The 16,065-nt window shown below is 43.6% G+C and overlaps 1 protein-coding gene across 1 annotated transcript in view; it reads left to right on the top strand.

The window, feature by feature from the left end:
* DNAJC1 (DnaJ heat shock protein family (Hsp40) member C1) overlaps positions 1 to 16,065 on the top strand; it is a 77,622-nt gene that overhangs the window by 59,623 nt on the left and 1,934 nt on the right. Inside the window, exons 9-10 of the mRNA XM_035129311.2 lie at positions 9,682 to 9,801; positions 15,469 to 15,517. Coding sequence (XP_034985202.1) covers positions 9,682 to 9,801; positions 15,469 to 15,517 — 169 coding nt within the window. The remainder of the gene's footprint in view (positions 1 to 9,681; positions 9,802 to 15,468; positions 15,518 to 16,065) is intronic.

Here is a 16,065-nt window from a genome sequence, read left to right as displayed (position 1 = left end):
TTTATCCCATGATTTCCTCACCCAATTCACAACCTCTTGCAGGCCAGGTTTCACAAAGTTTCCACGCTGATTTCTTGTCATTCTATTTTCAATGTAGTCGTTAATTTCTACACGCAAATTGTCTTTGAATGGCTTGTTTATTGCAATATCAAGAGTCTGCAGATAAGCAGTCATTCCTGCAGGAATCATTATTTGATCTATTCTTCTCTGTGCAAGGAACTTCTTCATGTCTTTAGCACGATGAGTGCTGGCTGAATCCCAGACTAGCAGACCTCTTTGGCCACCTCGCGTAACAAGTGGCAGCATTAATTCAAGCCACCTCCTTATAACTGCTTGTGTGCACCAGGCTTTTTCAGATTCAAGAACATAAATGCCAGAAACACGTTCAATCTTATTTTTCTTGCCCTTACTGATGATAACAGGTGTGACTTTCTGTCCATCCAGACGAATTGCCAAAACACAGGTAACGCGTGTACTCTCGTGACCAGTGGAGGGAACGTAGATTGAGGAGGCACCCCTCTGTTCAATTGTCGTTTGGGCTCCTTGACCCATAAACACTGCAGTTTCATCCATAGCAATCACGTTGCAAGGTTGGTATTTAGAAAAGTCAATTCCATCAACAAAGGACTTGAATGCAAGTGCTCGCTTAACAACTTCAGCATCCTCCAACTTAAACAATGTTGTTGATTTTCTGAGAGACATGTCGTATCGCTGAAGGAAGCCATCCAGCCAGCGATGTGATGCTTTGAATTCTGGGGAGATTTCAAATTGTGGTGCCATTTCAAGGGCAAATGCTCTAATATCAGCCCTGCGCACAACCAAAGCCTTTGCTCTCCTGTCAGCGATCCACTCACTGATCATGTCTTCCAGCTCAGGAAGTAAAGGTTGCCGTCCAGAACCACACTTGCGCTTCTTTGAATTTCCCATGAGCACCTGTAGACTGAGTTTATCATAATCTGCCCGCCATTTTTGGACCAGTCGCATATCTATTTTCTTCTCCAGGCAGAAAGCCGCAAGATTCTTGCCCTTGGAGTCCTCTACAATTCTTTTCTTGTAATCCACAGAATAACTCCTCCTTTTTCCACTCATCTTGTCTGGGGGATTGTTGCTGGGGGAGAGAGACAAACAGTGATGAGTAAAATGGCAGACTTTTACGGTACTTTCGTGCATGCAATTACAGCTTGCACCAACCATGCATAAATATTGTACTTTTGCACCAAGCAAAAGCACACTGGGGGTAGTGGTGGTGGAGCAATTGCATGCAATTAAAGCGTGCACCAACCATGCATAAATATTGTACTTTTGCACCAAGCAAAAGCACACTGAGGGGGAGCAATTGCATGCAATTAAATGGTTTGCCAGAAGCGGCTTTGTCATGCTGGCCACATGACCTGGAAGCTATACGCCGGCTCCCTCAGCCAATAATGCGAGATGAGCGCACAACCCCAGAGTCGGTCACGACTGGACCTAATGGTCAGGGGTCCCTTTAACATAGGACCTTAGGAATGGAAAAGCCTATTTTCTCCCAATTTGCTATAGCCTCTTCCTAAACTCACGGACCTGCATAATCAGGTGAGCAGGCAAAACAAGCAACAGAAATAAGTCAATAGCTTGGCAGAGAACTAGAACAGGTAAGCAGGGCAAAAGGCAAGTTGTGGGTCCAGAAAAAGACAAGGATTAGAGCTGGAGGAATGATGGAAGTTGGAGCGTTGTGGGGGTGCCTTCAGGTACTAAGTGCAGCACTAAATGCCTGATACGAGAAGCGAGAAGGGAGAAGGGGGCATTTATCTGGCAGTGCAACTAGATAGCTGGCATAAAAGAAGCTGCTGCATGCTCAGCACTTTTGAAAAAAATCTGACCTTTCTATTGGTGCTTAAATGGGAGCTGTGCATTCTTGAAAAATTCTGTTAAGCAACTGTTGGTAGTGTATGCTGAGAATATGACATTGTGGGGACTAGCGGTTATGGGAGACGGCTGTACAGAAACTCCCGCACTGAAACGCCACGGGGCCAATTTCAAAGCTACCCCGGGGGAGAGCAGCCGTGGGAAAGAAGGGACGACCAACTTGTCGGGTACGGGATGGCCGTGAAGCCTTTCGTTAAAAGGAGGTTTTACCTGTGAAATGAAGCTGCAGGGACCAACAAGGCAGCCGCTCCCCCCCCCAATGCCCGCTAAGGCTCCTGCTGGCTGCCGGGGCTTATCAGATCGCGCGCTTTGAGCTGCGGCTCCAGCCAGCTCCCGGGCTTCGCGCGCTGCCCGCTAAGGCTCCTGCTGGCTGCCGGGGCTTATCAGATCGCGCGCTTTGAGCTGCAGCTCCAGCCAGCTCCCGGGCTTCGCGCGCTGCCCGCTAAGGCTCCTGCTGGCTGCCGGGGCTTATCAGATCGCGCGCTTTGAGCTGCAGCTCCAGCCAGCTCCCGGGCTTCGCGCGCTGCCCGCTAAGGCTCCTGCTGGCTGCTGGGGCTTACTGATCGCGCGCTTTGAGCTGCGCCTGCAGCCAGCTCCCGGGCTTCGCGCGCTGCGCACTAAGGCTCCTGCTGGCTGCTGGGGCTTACCGATCGCGCGCTTTGAGCTGCGCCTCCAGCCAGCTCCCGGGCTTCACGCGCTGCCCGCTAAGGCTCCTGCTGGCTGCTGGGGCTTACCCAGCTCCTGCCAGCTGCTTAGCAGGGTCCCGATCCTTTCTTCTTTGCCCGCCGCGGCTCCTGCTGAGCCTTCGCTGAGGCTCTACCTTAGCCGGGCTTCGCACTGAGGCTCCTGCTGCAGCTCTTGCTGGCTCCCACTCGGACGGAGCTCCACGCGGCAGCGGCATCCGGTTCCGAGGAGGCATCTTCCTTTTCTTACGGTACCATATTTTGCACAGACCTGCTCCCACCACAACCTGGTACTGGTACGTCTTATTTTCGGGGTATGCCTTATATTTCGCCAGGTCATGAAAATACTGGCATGCCTTATTTTTTAGGGATGCCTTAAAATATGAGAAACACGGTACTATTGTCTCGTGTTAGAAGTGTATATACAATAGTACACTCTCTAATGCATATTTCCAGTGTATTAAAAACATGTAAACGATTACTTATGAAATCTCAATTATAGCCCTGTGCCTCCTTCCTCCTTTGGTCTCCTACTCATTCGGCCTCCTGGATTTTATTCATCTGCCTGCAGTGTAAATAAAACCATGCACTGCACCATCTGTCAGCAGAGTGGATGGTTTTTAAACAGTAGCAAAGTGAAGTTTAGCGGTTTACTCAGATTGGAGATTTTATTTTAAAAATCAATCGAACTTTTTATTTTTTGAATTTTGTATCAACTTTGGACCTCTTATGTTTCTTAGTCTGGGATAATCCTGGTGGTGGTGTTTTCATAATGAACATTTTATTTTATTTCTGGAACCCCAATGGAGTTTGTACAGTCATTGTGAAACTTTCCGCATAATTGTATTTCCATACTAAAAAAAAAAAGTCTTAACCTGATGAATTTCTGCCTCCCATACAGTTGTTAAAGTCACAAGAACCTTGTCTCCCCACCCCACCCCCAGTGCTAAGCCAAAACCAAAACATAGGATATCCCTTTAAACACAGAGACTTCCATGTATTCCATTGAACTGTAAATTAACTATACAGTGAATTCTTATGAGTGTTTGGTCTTTAGTTCCTGCACACCAGCAGACATCCCTAAGACTCTTTGCAAAGTTTTCACATTTGCCTTTTTGTGGAAGGGGAGATTCTTTCACATTCATCCACAATCATTGTATAGTAGTACAGTGGTACCTCAGTTTAAGAACAGTCTGGTTTAAGAACGATTCGGTTTACAAACTCCGCAAAACTGAAAATAGTGTCCCGGTTTGCGAACTTTACCTTGGTCTAAGAACGGAATCCGAATGGTGGAAGGGCACCGGCAGCGGGAGGCCTCATTAGGGAAAGAGCACCTCGGTTTAAGAACGGTTTTGGTTTAAGAACGGACTTCCGGAACTGATTAAGTTCGTAAACCGAGGTACAACTGTACTCGCATAGAATAACTTCTAGGGAGTACCTGATCTCAGACAAGCCCACTACTGGAAAGATGTGTCCTGATTACTAGGAAAAAAGGAAGGGCAAACTACAGAGATTCCAAGGACTAGGGGGAAAAGACAAAAAAAATGGGGACGACGACTCCTCCAGGAATTCCTGTTGACTGGTCTCCAATCAATCACTTATCAATCACAACTCTGACTTCATTCCTTTGTGATTTCAGTGATTTCAGCTGTCAGGCTGACTCATTTCACATTTTTGCTTCATAGCTTTCTTTCTAGTGGGGCTAGAGACTTTTTTTTGACAATTGAAACCGGTGGCCACGCAAGGAATGTTTCCTATCAGCAGAAGCAGAATATCTGGCTGGAGGCAAAGCTCACACCAAGCCCAGGGACAGGAGGCATTGTGTCCCACATAGGGATGAAGAAGGCAAAATCGGGGTTGTAGAAAGCTGAAAGCTATGTGGGCACCAGAATTAAGGAGCAGAGAACTTGATCTTAGCACAAAGCATAGAGCAGGGGTCACCAAGCCGGCACCTCTTGGCACCTGCAATGACCTCTGCTTGAACAGTTAGAATGGGCAGGAATATTATCTTACATGGCTGTAGCTGCTTTGAACCACAACACCCATCAGCTCCAAGAAACATGGGAGTCGAAAAGAGCACCAGGTTGGGGAAGGCTGTACTGGAGAGAGCAAAAATAAACTGGCAGGTATATAGTAGAAAGGCAGAATGTCAATTTTTGTGTGGATAAATAAATAGTGGTGCAATTAATTTTTTTAAAATGGTAAATTGTCACCGCAGGAACAAGAGCACTTTCCTCTCTATTAAAATGCAGCTGTACTACAGCTGCCCACAGTAGTAAGCCTGTTAGTAAATGACAGGTTATAAGAGGGCAGTGTGTGAAATTTTAAAACATATTTGCTGTTTTCTTGGAATATCTGAAATGTTTGTGTATGGTGTTTAAAAGGTATTTAGAGCAACCATAAGAGCAGGGAGCACAGCACACAAAAAAACAGTTAACTGCTAAAAGCTTATATTCAGCATGAAAAAATCTCATTGAGTAAATTTCTTTAAAATGTTATTTGACCAGCCGATATGAATATTAATAGCTGTGAAAGTAATCTGTTTTTAATTTTTGGGTTTAAAATGGTTCCTCATGTCTCCGTTTGCCCCCCCCCTCTTTTGAGTGTGTTGTGTTCAGTGTGGAGAGCTAATCCCAAAGCACTGTCTTTCTGATGTAAAATCTGAATGCTTGTGTAGACACAACAGCTGTCCCCTCACCATGTGGCATCTTCTATCACTCTACTGTAGAGATGAGTTTTGGCCCAGTGTTTCAGTAATATTGGAGAAACATGGTTTTAAGTGGCAAAGGCTTATGCTTACACATTCATCTGACTCTGGCTCCAGAGCAATACAAGGAGAATAAATTCACAGTGTTGCCACCCTCCTAGCTGCTTATAGCAGTGGAGTCACAGGGGGTTATCTTAAAGACACCGTTTACTGTTGTGGAAGAGCTGTAAATTCACCAACCCTTAAGAAGAACAAAATAAAAGCTCGTGTGTGTGTGTGTGTACCTGCAGCTGCTTGAGTGTGTACATGTTTATGTATATTGAAGGGGGATATGTATGCTTCCAGGGTTATGGAGGCCTGTTTTTTTTAGCAATTAACATAAAAGACAAGCTTTCTTTCTGAATTTATTTTGGTAAGAAATGATCAAAGCAACATACGGAAAAGTTTACTTGAACATGAATTTAAATATACAAAGTTCAGCGGCTCATTTCAGAACGAATTCTTCAGATTTTTTTCAAGGTGTTTCACTTTTACTTCTAGGAACATAGAAGCTGCTGCTTTATAATGAGTCAGCATCATTGTTCCATCTACATTGATTTGCAGTGATTCTCCATAATTAAAGAGAGAGGGTTCCCTACCTGGAGAAGCCCAAGGTTGAACCGCAGACTTGCAAAGCAGATTCTCTACAGCCCTTCCCTGTTGTCAGTGCTGTAGATGTTTATTATGCCAGTTCAGTCATAGCTAAATTCTAGCTGTCAAGGTTCTACTTAATACTTTCAGCAACATTCTAATAAACATATGTGTTTCTTTTGTCCACAGACTTTTAAAAGGTCTCCTGCCCCCTGATTCAAATGTGATCTTTTAGCCTAAGCCATTGATAGCCCACATAAATAGCCAGACCAGTCCATTTAGCAGTGTTGGCTTAAATGAAATGATTTAACTTTTGGGGGAAATGTTGAAGATTTGGAAGAAACTTTTCCCCTTCTCAAAATATGGAAACTTATAGTTTAAATTGAGGGCTTTGCTTAACTATTGGTATGTTGATTGTAGCCTCTGGGGCTCAGAAATAATATATGTTAGGCCTGGCATTGTATCTTCCAGATAGTGAAGGAATTCATTTTTGTAAGGAAGGAAGTCGGGAAGTTTAATGTTTTGGGTATGTGTGCATCTCCGCCTCTGCATCTAAAGGGTTCAAGGGAAAGTTGCAATCTCTCTGTCTCTCATTTTATCTCCTCCTCCACAATCTTGTGAGAGAAGCTGAGGTGGGGGAAGAGTGAACTGCCCAAGGCCACTGACTGAACTTTGTCTGAGAACGGCTTTTCTCTAAATTATTATGCGCTCAGCGCATGGGACTGCTTTTATGCTCAGGGCTTTTGTGGCGGGGCTCTCCTCCCAGGGTCCTCTCACATACCACAAAAGCCACTCCAGGGGTTGTATCCCATAATAGGTCCTGTTCCAAGTAGACGAACGGGAACTAAGGAATTCGGCTGATGCAGATCCATTGATTTCAGTGGGTCTGCTCTGCATATAACTTAGTTGGGTACAAACCCTGTAAATCAGAGACCCTCTGAAGTGGCATCCTACACGCTGTGATAAGCAGCAGGTGAGAGGAGAAATTGGTGTGATTCCAAAGTATGTGGAGAAGCACTTTAGGTGGAGACAGGCAGCTATGTCCCTCTAAGAGTTGTTGACCACTTGTGACCTTGGCTGGGGAGTTGGAAGTCCAACAATGTCTGGAGAACCATGGGATTCCTATCCCTGACTTCATGTGTTCTTCAAATGCTGGCCTTAGATAGTACCACCTAGCTTTATTTTTAACAGTGTGGATCTGCTTGTCACTTAACTTTTTTACTTGGAAAGGTAAATCTAACAAAAAACAACAAGTCTTGTCTGCTCAATATTTGTGCTGAGAATTCAAAGTGGGGAATTTTTCATTCAGCGTGTTCTTTTGAATACACTTAGTTTTAAGTAATCATGGGCAGTTAATTATTAGTGTTAGGAAAGTAGACTGCAAAGCAGCTGTCTCTTGTGTTCTTAAATGTTGTCTATGTGAAAGAGAATTTGTGGAATTGTTCCATTTCCTATTATCTCCCCACCGTTTCAGATTGTTCAAAAGCTTTGCAGACTTTCACACTATTAGACTTACGTTTGGCTATGTGGTATTGAAAGCTTTTGATAGAAAGAAAAAAAGGGGGAACCAGTTTCTCCCCGTTCTTTTGTTTTTACACTGACTTCTCAGAACACTAATCTCTGCTTGAAGAAATGCTGAATAGCAACAAGCACACTTGACATACTTTCTGCCAACTCCCCAGGTAATGGTATAGGTCAAGATCCAAGAGCCACATTCCTAGCTCAAGGGACCCTGCAGGATTTCAGAGTCTCTCTTTCTGACAGCATCAACCCCTTCCCCCTCTCCTTGCCCCCAGCCAAATCTTATAGCAGCTTCACAAACCCGATATAGTGCAAATTGCTACAAGAGCAGTGGGATGTTCAAAATCCCACCAAGTACGCAATAAGCCATTGCACAACATCTGAAAGGGCTTTTTGGATCCTGGCCAACAGCACATGATACTTGGGTAGTGAGTTTTACATTAAGTATCTATAAGTGCCTCTTTCCCGGGGGGGGGGGGAGCATGGTGCAACGGAAAGCTCTATTGCACTGGAAATTGGCTGCCCGCCCCCCTTTTCCCTGATCCAAAGCACTTTTCCCCCTTTTCCCACTGCACCGTGTGTGTGTGTGTGTGTGTGTGTACGTACATCTTTCTTTCTTTCTTCCTCCCCAGAAAAAGTACATCCTTATTGATATATAAGTCTGTGTGTCTGTGTCTCCACCCACCCACACAGCCGGTCCTGAATTATTATGGTTGTAGAAAAAGTCGCACAGATATGATTTTCAGCATTTGGTGAACAAAGGCATGCACGGACACAAAACAGGGGATGATTGATAAAATCCTTCCCACTATTGGCTATTATTTACTGCTTCTTAAGCGGCAGGCTGTATATTTATGCCAATTTATCTGCTTCAGGGAGCATTCTTGATAGCAGGACAAAGTGAATAAAAGTAGTTTGCTTTGCAAATGAATGCAAATGGCAGAGCCTTTGGGAAGCCTGTTAAACAGGGGCAAGGCACTCTGATTAGGAGTGAAGCTGCCATTTGGACATGGTGAAAAGAGCACGCTTGAGCCATTGATTGGGGGAGACAGTGAAAAGTCAGGGAAGGGCCCCGTTTAAGCTTGTGGTGGAGCAGGCGGACGTCAGCGTGGTTAGAGCACAGTGGGAGAATGACAGGCAGGATTAGTGTCAGGGAGAAGCTTTGCCGTAGCTGTGGAGATGGTCTCGGGGGTCATTCACCTCTGAATGTTGTTCTGTGCTGATGGCTCTGTAATGCAAACTGCTTGGTGCCTGCCTGTTCATTATCGGAAATGGTGATTAGGGGGAGGTATTTGTCATAAAGGGCTCTTTTTAGAAATAAATAGAAATGGGAAGCTGTTGCTTGCTGCCCGTGCCAGTGCAGAGGAAGCCTGGTGCAGATGGCTTTTCTGATGAGAAAAAAGGGGAAGGTGGAAACAGCTGCTTGCATGTGAATGAATGTTAAGGCTTCTCTATATAGAGCCCCTGCGCTCCTGCTTCAAGGTTTGGGGGCTTGATTTGTCATTTTAAAAAAAGAAGAAATTGGAGTTTGGGTTTGCAGTTGAGGGAGCATGTGCATTGGTCTCTCTGGAAACAGATACCCTGCCCCTAAATGTGCTATGCTCAGGAGCTATTCATTCCAGGTGCTTCCAACAGATTAACCACCAGAGATTTAAGCAGACGTTGGATGGCTATCTGTCATGGATGCTTTAGTTGAGATTCCTGCATTGCGAGGGGTTGGACTATATGACCCTTGGGGTCCCTTCCAACTCTACATTTCTGTGGTACTATGACCACCTCCACAAATCCTTTCCTTGTTGGAGAAAAATCTAGGCAGATTTGTTACACCATTAAAAATGCAACAGTGCATTGGATTGTGTGATATCAGAAAACCACAAATCCAGAGTCTTTCCTAAATTCACTTCCCTGGGGATATGGATTTTATGCACAAGTTTGTCATGTTAATACCTTAAAGCATCTGACACTATTAAGCATGTTGCATTTGTAGAATTTGTGTGTGTGTGTGCACACGCATGTGTGTCCAAATCATTATAAATAAACTAGACCTGTCAGGTATGTGTTCCTCTCTTCAACAAACAAGAGTAGGAAGTATTAAGCAAGCTATAAAATAATTGTGTTTGCAATGAACACCCTTTGCATGATTACTTTGCTTTAGTCTTGTGCTCAGTGTCTCTACCCCCTCCTGCCACAGACAAACCCTCCTAGTGTAATGAATGTTCTTCAAATGTTTTACAGGCACCGGAATGGACGGAAGAGGACCTTAGCCAACTGACAAGAAGTATGGTTAAGTTCCCAGGGGGGACGCCTGGTCGATGGGAAAAGATTGCTCATGAATTGGGTCGATCAGTGGCAGATGTGAGTTCACTCGAATTTGCATTGTATGGACAAACCAGAACAAGACAGGCAGTGTAGAAGCCAGACATAGATGGGGTCCAACATTGTCTTTTGAGAGAGGCTGCAATCCTTTTAGGACCTGGAAGTGAACCATTAACTAACTAAGCAAGAAGCAGATGTCAGCTGGTCCCCCTGCTCCACAATTAACAGCTGTAACTGATCAGCTATATGGGGATTCTGGCGCTTAGAGACTCAAGCTACTGTAACCTGATAACAGAAAAACAATGCCAGTTTTAGGCTTTATAGTAAACCCTCTTTGCTGGAAGAGGACATTTGTGAGACTTAAGTAAAGATAATATTTCTGGTTGGGCCAACCCCCCCTTTCAAAAAACCCTAAATGCAGATCAGCTAATAGTGTTTAGACAGGTGGTAACCATTAATTAAGCTTGGGATTTCTCTCTCTCTCTCTCTCTCTCTCTCTCTCTCTCTCTCTCTCTCACACACACACACACACACACACACACACACACACACACTCTCACGAAATGATGGACCTACATCCTAACACAGAATATGGTGATGTGTAAAATGACAAATTTGGCACTTTGTGAGGTGGAATATCCACTGTTGTTTAAGATGGACTTAAGGAGTTGTAGTTCTTGAGTCCTGAATTCTCCTTAGTTCAGAGGCATCAGGGAAGGAGCATGAAAATTAGTTGAACCTCATCAATGGTACTTGGCTGTTGTCACATCTGGGCATTAAGAACATTATCCCATTGCTGGGAGAAGAAGCTGACCTCCGTAACCACTTTGTGTAGCATTGATCACTGTCCCACTAGGGACAGTGTCTCACAATGCAACAAGTTCTTTAAGGAAGTGTGTCTCCTCAGAGGTTGAGGATGAAAAAACTAGTACTGATCCTGAGAGTTGGTGGTTTGAACGTTAAGAACATGGGTAGTTGGGTATACAATAGGCCTGCCTAACATGAAGGTTGCAGACAACCCAAGATACAACCCAAATTTTCAAGGAGCAGCTGTCAAATGTGTCCAAACCACTATAGTTGCTAGCCTTGTGGCAGACTTGTGACTGTGTTCACTTTGCCTTTCCAGGGATGATTAAGACGAGGGTATTTTGAAGGAACATAGGAAGCTGCCTTATAGCAAGTCCACTGGTCCATCTAGTTCAGTGTTGTTATTACTATTAATTATTATTTTTATATTGTTGTTTTTGTTCAGTATTATTGAAGCCTTGTGGCACAATGGGTCAGTGTGTCTTGTTAACCAAAATGTGGGTGGTTTGAGCTGACCTGGTGTAGGCTGTGGGGAAGATTCCTGCATTTCAGGGGGTTGGACTACATTTCTATGGAATCTATGACACTGATAGGCACCAGCCGTCCAGGATTTCAGGCAGGGGGTCTCAGGCCTCCCTGGAGATGCCTTGAACCTTTCTTATGCAGAGCACTTACTCGGTCACTGGGCTTTAGCCCTTCCCCCCCCCCCCCCAACCTGGCTTATGTTAAATCAGCTATAATAATCTAAGAATTGCCTTACTGGAACACAACCAAAGTCCATTGAATTTAGACATCCCCCCCCCCAAAAAAAAACACCAATGGCCAGCCAGATGACTTTAGGAAGCTCCCAGGCAGTACACAATGGTAGTAAGGATCCCTCTCCAGTGGCTGGTAATTGGTGATATTGTGCACCTGAATATATATCTATTGGGCTACTGTTATGCCACTTTATAGCCCTGAGAGCCCTCTCAATGTGACTTAGCAAAGAGTCTGAAAATTGTGCCCAGATCTAGTACAGGAACAGAAAATGCATGGAACCAGGGTCACTCTGGTAGCCTTTTCTGATGTCACAACAGGCAGCAGCTACCACCAAAAATTTCTAAGGAAACTGAAATGGAGGTCAGCCACTGAAAGTTGCTCAGCCCATGATAGAAGCAGTTTTCTACTGCTGGAAGTTGGCAGTTGCCAAGCAACAGCTCCAAGTAAGGATCTCTGAGGAAGTAAAGAAGCTCATTCAGCTATCATGGCATTTGGCCATGACAACAAAAGCCTATGTTCTAATGGTTTTAACATTTTTTAAAAAATATATTAAAAATATATATGTACACACACACACACACACACACACACACACACACACACACACACACACACACTGAGCCAGACCATTGATCTGTCTAGCTTCATATTAAATACACTGACCAGAAGCACCTCTCCAGGGTTTCAGACAGGGGTCTCTCCCAGCCCTATCTGCAGATGCTGGCATCTGCATGCAAAGCAGATGCTGTGTCACTGAGCTACAGCCTTTTCTCACTGTCCACCACCCACCATCTTAGGCTGTATTTACAGACAGCAGATCACATAATAAAACTTTTCTGGGCTATGGGTGTGGGGTTTTTTTTTGGGGGGGGGGTAGATGAGTCTTGTGGGTAAACAGTCCACCATTGGAAAAAATCTTACTGCACACACTGTACTGCAAAATGGTTATAGACAGTGCTGTTTTTCTAGGAAAAAGAGGTGCCCGAATTCTCCATGAATACCTCCCTTATTCTCTTATGATGGCAGTGGTGCCCCACCTGAGAGGTGCTGGAACTGAGTTCCACTGAGTTCCCCCTGGAAAAAAGCCCTGGTTAAAGAGGATATTGTTCACTATATGGTGTTATCTATATAAAGGTCTTCATGAACAATGTCAGTCTTGAGTTTGGCTGCAGGGGAAAAGGTCGTTAACATGAAGTGAGTTTGTGTGCTTTTTAGTGTTGGGCTGAAGAAAATTATGTTGGCTTGTGATTTTCTCTATTTGTGTTAGCTGCCAGGAAATTAAGAGCCAGATTTGTTGCTTGTTTGTTTATGGCTTATAGATAAATAAAATGGTTACTACTAGTAGTGCATATAGAAAAATAGAGTATTCGGGAATATGTTGGCTACAGTGCTTCTCCCCCCTAATAATAATAATAATAATAATAATAATAATAATAATAATAATAATAATAATAACAACAATAACAACCCCCCAGCCACTCTGGGCGGCTTCCAACAAAACAGAAATTCTAAAATACAGAAATCCATCATACCACTTCTGTAGTGAAATCCGTAAATGAACTATGCATTGTGTACCCCTTCCTTCTTTCCCAAACCTTTCCTGATTCATTGCACAGGCATGGGAATCAAATTTATTTGCACTACTACTTTTTTCAAGCTGGTTAGTGTTTTAAAATGAGGTGTATTCGGATTTTAAGAAGTAAGTAATTAGCTTCTCTAGCTTCTGAAGTAGTATTTTACTCTGAAACATTTTTTCATCAGTGGCACTGGAGCCTGTTCTCCTTGTTCGGTCACGTGAGGTGTTTTCTTTCCCCTTTTCTTCTTTTCCTGAACCTTCTCTCAATTTGTATGCATTTTTTTTAAAAAAGTACCCTGCCTAATCGTAATAAGATTATTAGTTTTAGTAGTTTTACAGTGCCTTAGTGTGAAATAAGTCAGGCAACCACTTTATTAGAACCCCCCAAGTCAGCTTAGATCTCCTCAACTCACAACTTACCATGTCAGCTCGATTGTGAGAAATAGTCTCTGGAATCTGAAGCAACTGTGTAACGTCTAAGCCGCTTCACCTCTCCTTTCAAAACAAAGCCGGGACCAAAAACAAAAATCCTCTCAAACCAATCAGTATAATGGGATCACATTTTTATTTGTAAGTGGAAAGATAATGCAGCATTTATTAAATTACTTTCCTGGTTTGGGCTTGTGGTATTAATTAGATTTGTTTTTGTCGAGCGTTTCGATTATGAAAAGGAAGCTGCCTCTCAGTTCTCTTTAATCAGAGTTCCTGCCAGCTGACCTGGTTACCTGTACCAGCACCCCACGTCTGCCTCCACACATCTGTTCTTTGACCCGTTTCCCCCTTGTTGAATTTTTGGCTCTCATTCTTGCCCTCTTACTACTTGAAGAAATAATTGAACATTCTTCCCCCCCACCCCTCCTAAAAACCTCCCCCCCATTCAATGGGTGAGCTCTCCCTGGTTTGGTTAACAAATGGCTCACTTCTTTCAAGCTTCCCCAGCAATATGAGCTCCTCAACAACTGGCTATACCGGTACTGACTGGGGCCGATGGGAGTTGGGAGTCCATCCACATCTGGATGGCCACAGGCTGTGTGGTGTAGTGGATACGGAACGTGGAGCTTCTGTTAAAGCTTATGCGTTGTTACAGGTTGAATCTATGCAGTCAGAAATAAGCACTCCTGAATTGGAAACTATGAATAGGATGGCAACAGACATGCATCTGAATATATATTTATTGGGCCACTGTTATCCCACTGAGAGCCCTCGCAACACGACTTACCAGAGTCTGAAAATTGTGCTCAAATCTAATACAGGAGCAGAAAACGCCTGGCGTTTGTATGGAACCAGGGTCTCTCAGGCAGCTTTTCCTGGTGTCATAACAGGCAGCAGCTACCACCAAAAACTTCTAAGGCACTTGTGAAAGGTGCCTTGGGATCATGGTCATTATTTTTAAAGGGACGCTAAAAATTGTGAAAACAATCTGTGTGTGTGCAAAGCAGACTCCTAGGTATTTATTTTAATGTGGTTATTTCACTGCAAGTTTTTCAACTGGCAGCAAAGAGCTCTCCGGTTCCATTCACATGAAATAATATCATTTGCTTGGCTAAGAGGATGTAAACTGATGCTGCTTTGCCTCTGCAGTCACTAATCTCTTATATTCAGGTTGCAATAGCAGATTGATGGGGGATTTGCTGCCTGCATGAAAAAGGCCCAGGTAGGCAGCAAAACAACAATAGCCAGGTGGGTAGATTGGAGCACACTTTTCTAATTAGTGTGGTGCTTGGCAGTGTGAGGCAAAGGGGGTGCAGTTATAAAAACATCCCACATGTCAAAGAGAAGATAGGGAAATGATTAACTGCCACTGGGCTGTCTAAGTTTGAGCTCATGAGTAGAAACACACTACCTTTTAACTTTTGTTAGCATGAGGTGTAAACGACTCCAGATCTATGTTAAACATAGTTAGATTAGTATTATTTGAGGGAGAGATTGTCTAGGGAAGTGATCCACGAAGAGAAACTGATTGCTGGTTTTACGTTTTCTGTTAATTGTTTTCTATTTAAATAAGAGTTTATCTTAAAGAACACTGATTAACATGTATTTTTGAAAAACAGTATACAATTTCATGCACATCATGATGCTGCCCCCCTTTTTAAAAGCAAGTTTATGAGTGTCATCTGTGTGAAATAAGAAATCTTGCTCTTTTTCTTTCTCATTGGAGTTGGAGCCCTTTGGCATATAGAGAGAGCCAGTGTGTTGTGGTTGTTTGTTGAGTGACTTGTTACACTTATACCCCATCCTTCCTTTTAAGCAGCTCAGGGCATGTCCACAATCCTGCCCCACCCTGCTTCTCATTGGGGAGGATTGTTCACAGTTTTGCTTGCAAGACATACACCAGAGTCCATGTTTATTTAATAAAATATTTATTGTAATTATATATCATGCACATTGGGCTTTTGGAATAGCTGAATAGGGATGGAAATGTGCAGCTGGTCTCCATCAATAGTTCTGGTTATTGGTATTCACTGGACTCTTTATGTCTTGATCAGTTTTCTTTGATGTCTTCTTTTAAGCCATCTTACAAAACATATCTATAAATTAACTGCTTTCTCTTCCTTCCTAAACAGGTCACCATGAAAACCAAACAGATTAAAGATTCAGTTACGTGCGCTCCTGGTAGGTTTTTAGTACTTCTGTTATTTGTTTCTTGATGCTTAGAGCATAATTAATCTGTGTTAAGTGAGGTTGGAGTACACTCAAGCTTAAAAAACATTAGTGCCTTGCTGAATCAGATAGTAGTTCAGTATTGTTTCCAGCAACCAGCAGCAACTAGGTGAACCTCCACAAATTTGCTTTTCCTCACTGCCCGCATTCTGCCCACCCCTATTTTGGCCTGGGTCAGATCTCTCCTAACCAATTTTTTTTAGAGGATAGGAACTCCTGCTCCAGCTATAACACTGCCGCCATTGCAGGGGCTCAGCTTGCCCTACCAGACTCATGGTACTGGGAAATGGCAATGCATTCTCTTCCCATCCCTTATCCCTGCAATGACCTGGGAGTTGAGTGTTCAACTCAAGCCAAAATTTTAGTTATATATCTGCAAAATGAAATATCTCAATCCTTCCTCCACAGCTTTGAGGAACTCACAAGAAACTTAACTGTACTGGCTGCCTCTTCTATAAAATGATCCAGGCAGAAAGGGACTTGTATATATGCCCTTATTA

Source organism: Zootoca vivipara, chromosome 12, assembly GCF_963506605.1.
Source record: "Zootoca vivipara chromosome 12, rZooViv1.1, whole genome shotgun sequence".
In the NCBI taxonomy this organism is placed as follows: domain Eukaryota; kingdom Metazoa; phylum Chordata; class Lepidosauria; order Squamata; family Lacertidae; genus Zootoca; species Zootoca vivipara.
The sequence above is the reverse complement of the archived record's forward strand: the minus strand, read 5'-3'. Positions and strand labels throughout refer to the sequence as shown.